This window comes from Gekko japonicus, unplaced genomic scaffold (assembly GCF_001447785.1).
Source record: "Gekko japonicus isolate JY-2015 unplaced genomic scaffold, Gekko_japonicus_V1.1 scaffold226, whole genome shotgun sequence".
Classification (NCBI taxonomy): domain Eukaryota; kingdom Metazoa; phylum Chordata; class Lepidosauria; order Squamata; family Gekkonidae; genus Gekko; species Gekko japonicus.
The window spans coordinates 781,495-793,336 of NW_015169178.1; the positions used below are offsets into that span (position 1 = coordinate 781,495).

At 54.3% G+C, this 11,842-nt stretch overlaps 1 protein-coding gene across 1 annotated transcript in view; it reads left to right on the forward strand.

Annotated features, from left to right (window-relative positions):
* The window catches only part of LOC107114526 (neuronal acetylcholine receptor subunit alpha-7-like), a 39,774-nt gene extending 28,365 nt beyond the window's left edge, over positions 1–11,409 (forward strand). The window contains exons 6-10 of the mRNA XM_015416044.1: positions 1,299–1,466; positions 1,775–1,969; positions 3,768–3,854; positions 5,781–5,890; positions 10,621–11,409. Coding sequence (XP_015271530.1) covers positions 1,299–1,466; positions 1,775–1,969; positions 3,768–3,854; positions 5,781–5,890; positions 10,621–11,130 — 1,070 coding nt within the window. The 3' untranslated portion in view covers positions 11,131–11,409. The remainder of the gene's footprint in view (positions 1–1,298; positions 1,467–1,774; positions 1,970–3,767; positions 3,855–5,780; positions 5,891–10,620) is intronic.
* Positions 11,410–11,842: the final 433 nt, after the last annotated feature.

The window sequence follows — 11,842 nt, forward strand, 5'->3', positions numbered from 1 at the left end:
TTCTTCTTCTTCTTCTTCTTCTTCTTCTTCTTCTTCTTCTTCTTCTCCTCCTCCTCCTCCTCCTCCTTCTCCACTACACCACACTGGCTCTCGTTCGACTTTAGACTGGCCAGGGGCCAGAGATGATTGCGTGAAAAACCCAACCTGGTGTGATGTAACGGTTCCCATCTGTAAACCCTCCCCAGAATCTTGAACTGGGGGCTTCAGTGAGAGACCCCGGGGGTGGGGGCTTGCACGACCATCTTTCGCGTATGTGGTAGGGCTCTCTTTCAGCTCTGCTCCTGCAGAGTGCAGGGGGTTGGACCGGATGACCTGCAAGGTCCCCTCCAACTCTAACATTCTATGATTCTATGATTTTGTCACCCATAGTATAGAAATTTGCTGGCTGCCCTAGGGCCCTCTTTTGGATGAGAGGAAGGGTTTGAATACCCTGGAATAGCTCAGGCTAGCATGCTTGCAGAAACTCAGCAGGATTGGCCCTGGTGGGCCAAGGAAGTCCAGGGTTGCGACGCAGAGGCAGGCCACGGCAAACCGCCTCTGTTCGTCTCTTCCCTTGAAAGCCTTACGGGGTCTCCAGAAATCGGGTTGCAACTTGATGCCAGTTTACACACTCAAACAGCAACGTGCAATGCGGGAAGGGACAGAATCGCAGTGACCCCCCTTTACAGGGGTGTCGCAAACCTAACATTAAAGGTAAAGGTTTCCCTTGCTTGAAAGCCAGTCGAGTCCGACTCTAGGGTTGCGGTGCTCATCTCCGTTTCAAAGCCAAAGAGCCAGCGCTGTCCGAAGACGTTTCCGTGGTCATGGGGCCGGCATGACTAAACACCCAGGCGCACGGAACGCTGTTACCTTCCCACCGAAGCGGTACCTATTTACCTACTTGCCATTTCTTGCTTTCGAACTGCTAGGTTGGCAGGAGCTGGAACTAGAGACGGGAGCTCACTCCGTCATGCGGCACCCGGGTCTCGAACTGGTGAACTACTGACCTTCCACAGCCTGCAGTTCAGCCTCTTAACCACTTGAGCCACCGCAGCTCCTCAACCTAACATTAAGCGTGCGCAAAAATCGATGCTAGATACCACGTATTATGGAGGAAAGTTATGAAGAATTAGCTAATCCTGTATCGCCCCCTGGTGTCAGTTTGAGGGAAACGACTCTCTTTGCTTGGGATAAGCTTGGAAGAGGGGACTCTCTCTTTTCCGGCTTTCGTAGTCAGTGTTAGCGCTGACGGCCCACGTCCCTCCCTATAATTTCATGGCCACTTCCTCCCCCCCCTGCCCCCGTCTCTGTCCTTCCAGGCATCTTGAAGAGCACCTGCCGAATCGACGTCCGCTGGTTCCCCTTCGACACCCAGAAGTGCGATCTCAAGTTTGGCTCTTGGACCTACGACGGTTGGCTGCTGGTCTTGCACATGATGGAGGCGGACACGTCGGGCTATGTCGCCAACGGGGAGTGGGACCTCGTGGGTAAGGGGGGCGCTCGGAGCGAGCCCCGGCTCAAATCGCTCGACCTCGTGACCCTCCCTCCGTGACCCCTCCCTCCGTCTGCCTCCGCCACCGCTCCTTTCTTTGTGCCCAAAAGCTGGGCTGCTTGAAGATGCAGAAACAGAACAGAAGATGCAGAAAATGATCCTGAATTATGTAAATAGATGTGCACTGCAACATAGAATCATAGAGTTGGAAGGGGCCTCCCGGGTCATCTAGTCCAACCCCCTGCACAATGCAGGGAATTCACAAACACCTCACAAATAGCTCCCTTCCCCCTCCTCCCACAGGTGTTCCCGGCAGCGAGAACAAAGTTTTCTACGAGTGTTGCTGGGAACCCTACCTGGACGTCACCTTTGCGGTGACCATGCGTCGCCGGACCCTGTACTACGCCCTCAACATGCTGGTGCCCTGCTTGCTCCTCTCGGCCATGACCTTCCTCGTCTTCCTGCTCCCGGCCGACTCCGGGGAGAAGATTTCTCTGGGTAAACCTGCTGCTGGCTGGCTGGGGGTGCCGGGATGTGGGGGAGCGGAGGGGGAGCCGACCGGTAGACGGGCTCAACTTGGAGAAGGGTGGGGGAGAGGAAAGAGGTGGTGGGAGTTCAAGGTGTTCTGGTCAAATGCCCCCCTGGGGGAGGGAGGGACGGGCAGAGGGGAATATGGAACAGCAGAGGGCCCAAGACAAGCAGTCGAATCTTTGAAGGCCCCGGCCTGGATAGCTGAGACGATCCCAGTCTCATCAGACCTCGGAAGCTAAGCAGGATCGGCCCTGGTTGGTCCTTGGATGGGCGACCACCGAGGAAGTCCAGGGTTGCTACGCAGAGGCAGGCCGTGGCAAATCGCCTCTGTTGGTCTCTTGCTTTGACCGGGATGGCCCAGGCTAGCCTCATTTTGTCAGATCTCGGAAGCTAAGCACAGTCAGCTCCAGTCAGTATTTGGATGGGAGACAACCAAGAAAGTCCAGGGTTGCTACACAGAGGCAGGCCATGGCGAACCACCTCTGTTGGTCTCTTGCTTTGACCTGGGTAGCCCAGGCTAGCCCGATTTCGTCAGATCTCAGAAACTAAGCAGGGTCGGCCCTGGTTAGTCCTTGGATGAGAGACCACCAAGGAAGTCCAAGGTTGTTATGCAGAGGCAGGCAAGGGGCAAACCACCTCTTAACATCTCTTGCTTTGACCTGGGTAGCCCAGGCTAGCTCGTTCTTGCCACATCCTGGAAACTAAGCAGGGTCAACTCTTAGGACTTGGATGGGAGACCTCCAAGGAAGTCAAGGGTTGCTATGCAGAGGCAGGCAAGGGGCAACCCCCTCCTGTTGGTCTCTTGCCTTGACCTGGGTAGCCCAGGCTAGCCCGATCTAGTCAGATTTCAGAAACTAAGCAGGGTCGGTCCTGGTGAGTACTTGGATTAGAGACCACCAAGGAATTCCTGGGTTGCTACGCAGAGGCAGGCAAGGGGCAATCCACCTCTGTTGGTCTCTTGCTTTGACCTGGGTAGCCCAGGCTAGCCTGATCTAGTCAGATTTCAGAAGCTAAGCAGGGTCGGCCCTGGTTAGGACTTGGATGGGAGACCGCCAAGGAATTCCTGGGTTGCTACACAGAGGCAGGTAATGGCAAACCACCTCTGTTTGTCTCCTGCCTTGACCTGGATCACCCAGGCTGGCCCGATCTTGTCAGATTTCGGAAGCTAAGCAGGGTCGGTCCTGGTTAGGACTTGGATGGGAGACCGCCAAAGAATTCCTGGGTTGCTACGCAGAGGCAGGTAATGGCAAACCACCTCTGTTTGTCTCCTGCCTTGACCTGGATCACCCAGGCTGGCCCGATCTTGTCAGATTTCGGAAGCTAAGCAGGGTCGGTCCTGGTTAGGACTTGGATGGGAGACCGCCAAGGAATTCCTGGGTTGCTACGCAGAGGCAGGTAATGGCAAACCACCTCTGTTTGTCTCCTGCCTTGACCTGGATCACCCAGGCTGGCCCGATCTTGTCAGATTTCAGAAGCTAAGCAGGGTCGGCCCTGGTTAGGACTTGGATGGGAGACCGCCAAGGAATTCCTGGGTTGCTACGCAGAGGCAGGCAAGGGGCAAAGCACCTCTGAACGTCTCTTGCCTTGAAAACACTGAGCTCCCCACAAGTCAACTGTGCCTTGACAACCCTTGGCGGTTTTGTCCACTGAGTGACACAGAGCGCTGGACTGAACGGGCCACTGGCCTGATCCAACGTGGCTTCTCTTCTGTTCTTACGTAGCCGACGATTGATCAGGGCGGCCCTGTTCCTTTCTCCCTCCGCAGGCATCACCGTCCTCCTGTCCCTCACCGTCTTCATGCTGCTGGTGGCAGAGGTCATGCCGGCCACATCGGACTCCATCCCGCTCATCGGTACGGGAAAGAGGCCGGGATGCGGACTGGTTTGGGGTTAGGGTTTGTGAGAAAGGGAGAAAAGACGACTGAGGGGTGACATGATTGAGGTTTACAAGGTTATGCATGGGATAGAGCAGGTAGAGAAAGAGGTACTTTTCTCACTTTCTCACAAGACAAGAACTCGTGGGCACTCCATGAAATTGCTGAACGGTCGGGTTAGAACGGATAAAAGGAAGTACTTCTTCACCCAAAGAGTGATTCACACATGGAATTCACTGCCACAGGAGGTGGTGGCGGCTACAAGCTTTTGATAAAGTTCCTCATTAAAGGCTCCTAAGTAAGCTCAAAAATCATGGGATAAAAGGATCCAGCAGGGCTCTTCTGAGATTCTTCCCAGGGGAAGGCCTCGGCCTCTATGCCCTGTTGCTGGCCACCTAGAGGAACTGATTGGCCCCTGTGTGAGACAGGGTGCTGGACTAGATGGACTATTGGTCTGATCCAGCAGGGCTCTTCTGATGTTCTTATGAAGGCCTCGGCCTCTATGCCCTGTTGTTGGACTTTCAGGGGAACTGGTTGGCTACTGTGTGAGACAGGGTGCTGGACTAGATGGACCCTCACTGGTCTGATCCAGCGGGGCTGTTCTTTTTTTTTGCACTTTATTTATTTATTTTATTTACTTTATAGTCTACCTTCCCCTGAGGCTCAGAATAGATTACACAGTATAAGTCAATATAATAATTCACATGAGACATCTAATAAGCAATGCAACATGACTAGGACTACAGCAATTTGAAACAGAGCAAAAATAATTACACATGATACGTCAAACGATGCAGAAAAGGGCATCACAAAGGCAGAAAGCAATGCAGCAAGAGCAGGACAATAGATACAGCAAACAGATAGTACATAATATACCATGATGTAGTCCACAGTCCCGTTCATTTTATCAGTGGGGCTCTTCTGATGTTCTTCTGAGGGGAAGGCCTTGGCCTCGATGACCTGTATGTTGTCCCTCAAGAGGAACTGGGTGGCCCCTGTGAGAGACATGATGCTGGACTAGATGGACCCTCACTGGTCTGATCCAGCAGGGCTCTTCTGAGGTCCTTATCAGGGGAAGGCCTTGGCCTCCTTGGCCTGTTTGTTGTCCCTCAAGAGGAACTGGTTGGCCACTGATCCAGCAGGGCTGATATTCTTCTGAGGGGAGGGCCTTGGCCTCCATGACCTGTATATTGTCCCTCAAGAGGAACTGGGTGGCCACTGGTCTCATCCAGTAGGGCTACTCTGATGTTCTTATGGTTAGCTTCTTCTTGAAAGAGGCTCCTCGTCTTGTGGCCTGCATACTTTAGGGCAAGAGAGAGCCAGAGTGGAGTCGTGGTCAGACTAGGATGTGGGAGACCCAGTTTCGAATCGCCGCTCTGCCACTGAAGCTCGCTGGGTGACCTTGGGCCAATCCCTCACAGTCGGCTGAATCACAGGATTCCTGCGAGGATAAAATGGAGGAACACAAGCTGCTCTGGGGAGGACGGCGGGGTATAAGTCAAGTAAATAAATAGAGGAAAGGAATACTGAAGTTCTTACTTTACTGTTGTAAGTCACCCCGAATACCCCGTAGAAAGGTGGGATTGGAATCGAGGAGCCCTCTTGCGATACCTGGGGGGGCCAAGACTTCCAGGGTTTTGAATCAATGTTCCCTCTAAGCTGTGGAGTCCTGTGAGCAGAAATTCTACTTTGTGAGCCGCTGGCATTAAAGTTGTGAGCCAGCGATTTGGCGGCTGCATACATTAGTTTGCTCTGGAGGCATCCCCTTCCTGAGCTAAGACAAAAATGTGTGAGCCGGAGGCTGAAAAACCGTGAGCTAGCTCACACTGACTCTGCTTAGAGGGAACACTGGTCCTGATCCACACGCTCTTCTGCCGCCCCCCTTCCTTTCTGCTTCTTTTCCAGGGCAGTACTTTGCCAGCACAATGGGGATGGTCGGGCTCTCGGTGGTCGCCACGGTCTTCGTGCTCCAGTACCATCACCACGACCCCGACGGCGGCTGCATGCCCAGATGGGTGAGTGGCCGTCTCTCTCGGTGAGGATCTGTGCGCTGCCGATCCTCGCCCGACCCACTGCATGCTCCTCCCCTTGAGAGCCAGTTTGGTGTCGTGGTTAGGAGCGCAGACTCTAATCTGGGAGGACCGGGTTTGATTCCCAACTCCGCCACATGCAGCTGCTGGTGGGACCTTGGATCAGTCCCAAGTTCTCTCAGAGTTGTTCCATCTAGGGCTGTTCTCGAAAGAGCTCTCTCAGCCCCGCCTACCTCACAGGGTGTCTGTTGCGGGGAGGGGAGGGAAAGAGGATCGTAAGCCGCTCCGAGACACCTCTGGGTAGTGAAGGGCGGGGTAGAAATCCAATCTCTTCTTCTTCTTCTTCCTGATCCCTCATGGGTTGCCGCCTCCCTTCCCCTTCCTTCCTCGCCCTTCCCGAAATCCGCTCCTCTGTCCTCATCCGCAGGTGTCTTACCCGGCTCTCTCCTCCCCTTCTCCTCACCCTCTCAAATGACCCATTCTTTTGCTTCCCACAGCAGGGGAGGGGTCCCTCTCACTTGCCGTAGTTCCTCTGCTGAGCGTGACGTTTCCAGCTCCCCGGAGAGGCCTGCAGATCTCCCTAGGGTTACCATTCCCCAGTTGGGGGCAGGGGGTCCCCAGCTTTTGCGGGCTCCTCCCCGCTGCCAGCCAGGTGGCCGTTGGGAGGAAATTCCGTCCCCCCACCCAAGAGCAACGTCCGGCGACGTGCCAGAGTCACCCAGAAGTGATGTAGGCACGTTTTGGGGGGGGGGGGAGATGATGCTCTGGTTTCTGGGCAAAACTCTATGGTTTGAGGGCAGTTTTACCATAGAGTTTTGCCGAAAAACCAGAGCGTCGCCCCTGACGTGCCCATGTCATTTCCGGGTGATGCGTGACGTCACTTCTGGTGACATCAGCACATCGGGGGTGACGCTTCCAACTCAGTGACTACTGGCCATGGTGGCCAGGGGGAACCTCCACATCCAGGTGCAGTCAACCTCTGAATTCCAGTGCCAGGAGGCAACATCGGGGAAGGCCTTGGCCTCCATGCTCTGTTGTTGGCCCTCCAGAGGAACTGGTTGGCCACTGTGTGAGACAGGATGCTGGACCAGATGGGCCACTGGTCTGATCCAGCAGGGCTCTTCTGATGTTCTTCTCAAGGGAAGGCCTCGGCCTCTCTGCCCCGTTGTTGGCCCTCCAGAGGAACTGGCTGGCCACTGTGTGAGACAGGAGGCTGGACTAGATGGTCCTTCACTGGTCTGATCCTGCAGGGCTCTTCTGAGGTTCTTCTCAGGGAAGGCCTCAGCCTCTCTGCCCTGTTCTTGGCCCTCCAGAGGAACTGGTTGAGGCCACTGTGTGAGACAGGATGCTGGACTAGATGGACCCTCCCTGGCCTGATCCAGCAGGGCTCTTTTGATGTTTTTCTCATTGGGCACTCTGTCCCAGTCATGATCTGACATGAAGGCAGGGGTCATTTCCTGCAGGAGCGCAAAGGAGCGGAGCTCAGTGGAGCCGTAGGACAGGGACAGGGACAGGATCCAGTTTGATCTCTTGCAAAGGAAGGCATGTAAGATTGATGGTTTAGGATTCTTTTACCTGTGAAAGTACCTTAATGCGTTTTCTATGCAAAACGTCTGTGCGAAATTTCTGTGCGAAAGTACCTTAATGCGTTTCGATGCAAACGAGTATTCGGCACTGACAGAGTTCAGGGTGAGTTCGTCTTTTTCTCCCTGCGGTTCAGATTATTCAGCTGATCTCTCTTGCGTTTTCCCTCGGTTGTTGGATTAATGTGAGTCTGTGTACGGGGTAGATCGAGATTAGTCTGTCTGTAGCAGCGGTGGCTCAAGTGGTTAAGACACTGAACTGCAGGCTGTGGAAGGTCAGTAGTTCAGCAGTTCGAGACCCGGGTGCCGCATGATGGAGTGAGCTCCCATCTCTAGTTCCAGCTCCTGCCAAGCTAGCAGTTCGAAAGCAAGACATTGCAAGTAGATAAAGAGGTACCACTTCGGTGGGAAGGTGACAGCGTTCCGTGCGCCTTGGTGTTTAGTCATGCCGGCCACATGACCACAGAAACGTCTTCGGACAGCGCTGGCTCTTCGGCTTTGAAACGGAGATGAGCACCGCAACCCTAGAGTCGGATTCGACTGGCTTTCGAGCAAGGGAACCTTTACCTTTACCTTTAGCAGCAGAAAAGCGCGACCTGTGGTCGTGTCTGTGTGTTGGTTTTTAACATTTCCCTGCTTTTGAAAACTCTTTCTTTTTTAGTTGAAAAGCAGGTTATATACCCTCAAATAAATGAACAGATGTGTGTGCAGGAATGTGTGAAGCCCTGCTGGGCGAAGGCAGGGAGGACACCAGGCTGCCAACTTCCAGGTGGGACCTGGAGATCTCCTGCAATTCCATCTCCTCTCCAGACGACAGAGACCAGTTCCCCTGGAGAAAATGGCTGCTTTGGAGGGTGGACTCTTTATACCATGCTGTGGACCCTCCCCTTCCCAAACCCCGCCCTCCCCAGGCTCCACCCCCAAATCTCCAGGAATTTCCCAACCTGGAGCTGGAAACCATGTGTCCGATTCTCATTCTTGAAATGTGTGTTTTAGATTTGAGTAGCACCATCTTCGAGACCCTTCTCCCCACCCGGCAGTCCTTTGCAGCCCTCTAGGCCTCCGCTCTCTTCCCTCATCGGCCCTTCCCTTCCTGTTTGTGTATGGAGGACCCAGGGCTCTTTTTTGTAGAAAAAGCCCAGCAGGAACTCATTAGCATAATAGGCCACACCCAACAACAGAAACTCATTAGCATATCCAGCCACACCCATGAGAGCATAACCCATTAGCACATTAGGCCACACCCCCATGTTACCAGAAGTGTGGTCATCCAACCACACCTACCTTTTGCTTCTTATTCTGTTTACCTTGTTTGTTGTCAAAACCCAGGGCCTTTTTTTGTAGCAGGAACTCCTTTGCATGTTAGGCCACACCCCTAATGCAGCCAATCCTAATGAGTTTCTGCTATTGGGTGTGGCCTATTATGCTAATGAGTTCCTGCTGGGCGTGGTCAACTCGGGAGCCAGCCGGAACTCCTTTCCTGTGCGTTTCTGCCCAAAAATAGCCCTGGGAAGACCCATGCTAGGGAATGGGCCTTTAAGGGGAGGGGCCATGGCTCTGTGGCAGAGCATCTGCTTGGCAGGCAGAAGGTCCCAGGTTCAATCCCCGGCAGCGTCTCCAACTAAAGAGCCAGTTTGGTGCAGTGGTGAAGTGCGCGGACTCCAATCTGAGAGAACCGGGGTTGATTCCCCCACTCCTCCACTTGCACCTGGCTGGATGACCTTGGGCAAGCCATAGTTCTGATAAGAGCTGTTCTTGAAAAAGGAGCAGTCCTTGAAAGAGCTCTCTCAGCCCCACCGACCTCACAGGGTGTCTGTTGTGGGGAGGGGAAGAGAAAGGTGATTGTGAGCCGCTCTGAGACGCCTTTGGGCAAGCTCTTCTTCTTCTTCTTAAAAGGATCGAGCAGGAGGTGATGTGAAAGACCTGTGCCTGAGACCCTGGAGAGCCACTGTCCATCTGAGCAAACAATCTTGATGGACCAAGGGTGGGGAGAGGGACCATAGCTCAGTGGCAGAGCCTCTGCTTGGCATGCAGAAGGTCCCAGGTTCAGTCCCCGGCATCTCCAGTTAAAAAGGACCAGGCAGGAGGTGCTGTGAATGACCTCTCTCTGCCTGAGACCCTGGAGAGCTGCTGCCAGTCTGACCTTGATGGACTGAGGGTTTGATGCAGTATAAGGCAGCTTCACGTGTTCACCTATGGGCCTCAGTTGTCCTCAACCCACTGCGTTCTCTCCCAAACTGGCAGCAGTGCTGAAAAGAGACAATTGGTTGGAACTGACATGAGTTGCCATTGTTGACTGGCAAACGGCCGCTGAAGGTCGGGCATAATGCTTGCTCCTCGCCACCAGTTGCTCTCTAGGGCAGTGGCCCATCGGGAAATTTCCCAGTAAGTTCCCAGAAGAGAGAAGAGAAGAGGTCGGATTTATACCCACCCTTTATTACCCGAAGGAGTCTCAGAGTGGCTTACGGTCTCCTTTCCCTTCCCCCTCCCCACAACAGACACCCTGTGAGGTAGTTGGGGCTGAGAGAGCTCTCTCAAGAACTGCCCTTGAGAGAACAGCTCTGAAAGATCTTGTGACTGACCCAAGGTCACACCAGCAGCTGCATGTGGAGGAGTGGGGAATCAAACCCGATTCTCCCAGATTAGAGTCCGTGCTCCTAACCACGACACCGAACTGGCTGGTCTGTCCTTGCCCCACAGGTTTGGATGCTCTTCCGCATTCTCATTTTGATCGCTTCTGCATCCCTATTGCTTCAGGGTTGTTTTCCTTTTCTGCACACATTTTGCTCCCTCTAGTGGTCAGTTCAATATTACACCATTGTATGTCCAGCATATCTCCCTGCATTAATCTGCAGGGAGAAATGCCAGAAATACAGAGATGTAATATCGGATTGACCACTAGAGGGAGCAAAACACATGTGTTTAACTTGTGTTGTATTACACCTCTGTGTCTTGTAAGCCGCCCTGAGCCCCCGTGCGGGGAGGACGGGGTATAAATGAAATAAATAAATAAATAAATAAACATGCAGAAAAGGGAAAATGTGAAGCAATAGTGAGGGACACACAATGAGCAAAAATGAGAACACAGAAGACCCCTGGCTCTCCTCTCAATATCTTACTTTCTCCCCACAGGTGCAGGTGGTGGTGTTGCGTTGGGGCGCCTGGCTGCTGCGCATGCGCCAACCCGGGGAGGAGACAGTGGGGCGGCCCCGCTGCGCCCCCAGCCTGCTGAGCTGCAGTTCCGACAACAGTGAAGGCAGCGCCACGCCGAAGCCACAAGGCACACCGGCCATCGCCAACGGCAACCTCCCTTACATGGGCAGCCCGGTGGCACCGCCGCCTGCCAAGCCTCCCAAGGTGCCGCGGCCCTTTCTCCCGTCGCCAGAGCTGCAGGCCTCCACCCCGGAGGAGCTCCTAAGCGCCCCCGAGCTCGGCCGCATCCTGGAGGAACTACACTACGTGGCCCAGTGCTTCCGGGGGCGGGACGCCGCCCAGGCTACCTGCAGCCAGTGGAAGTTCGCCGCGGCCGTCATCGACCGCCTCTTCCTGGTCACCTTCGCCCTCATCCACATCATCTGCTCCATCAGCATCCTCATGGCGGCCCCCAACTTTGCCGAAGCCATCACGAAGGACTTCCTGTGAAGCCCCGGCTGTGGACTCCCCTGAAGTGACGTGACCCTGGCCTGCTGCTCCGGCAGCGGGACGGGCACGGCTCGAGACCCCTGCCGGCCATGCCCGGCTTTGTTACAGGCAGTAGGCCTTGCATGCGACGGTGTTACCAACCCGACGGAGACCCGCCTCTGAAGGCGAGCCGCCGAGCACCGCCCTCTGTCCGGCATGCCGAAAGGGGTCCCGCCGCCTCCCCCGCAGTGCGCCCGCTCTCTTGCCCCCATGGCCAGGCAGGGTTGCCAGCTCCAGGATGGGAAATTCCTGGAGGTTTGGGGGTAGAGCCTGGGAAGGCTGGGGTGTAGGAAGGGGAGGGACCTCAGCGGGGCAGAATACCATAGAGTCCATCCTCCAAAGCAGCCACTCTCTCATACAGAACCGATCTCCGTGGTAATGCCAGGAGACCTGGGACAAAAGGGGGGGGGGGGAACTGAAGCTAGAAACCTGGGGTCCAGAACCTGAAAAGGTTAGTCAGATAGAAAAGAGGGCCAACAATAAAAGCTTAATATATATATAGTATATAAAAAGATACATGTATTTATTAACAAAGAATTTAGAAATATATAAGGGCCCAATCACACCTCATGTAAAAATACCAGAATCGAACACACAAGGGCTAATGGACATGACCTGACGCAGTGAGCCAATATGTTCCTCACTGTGTTTGACCTCTGAAGGAGGCCTAAGC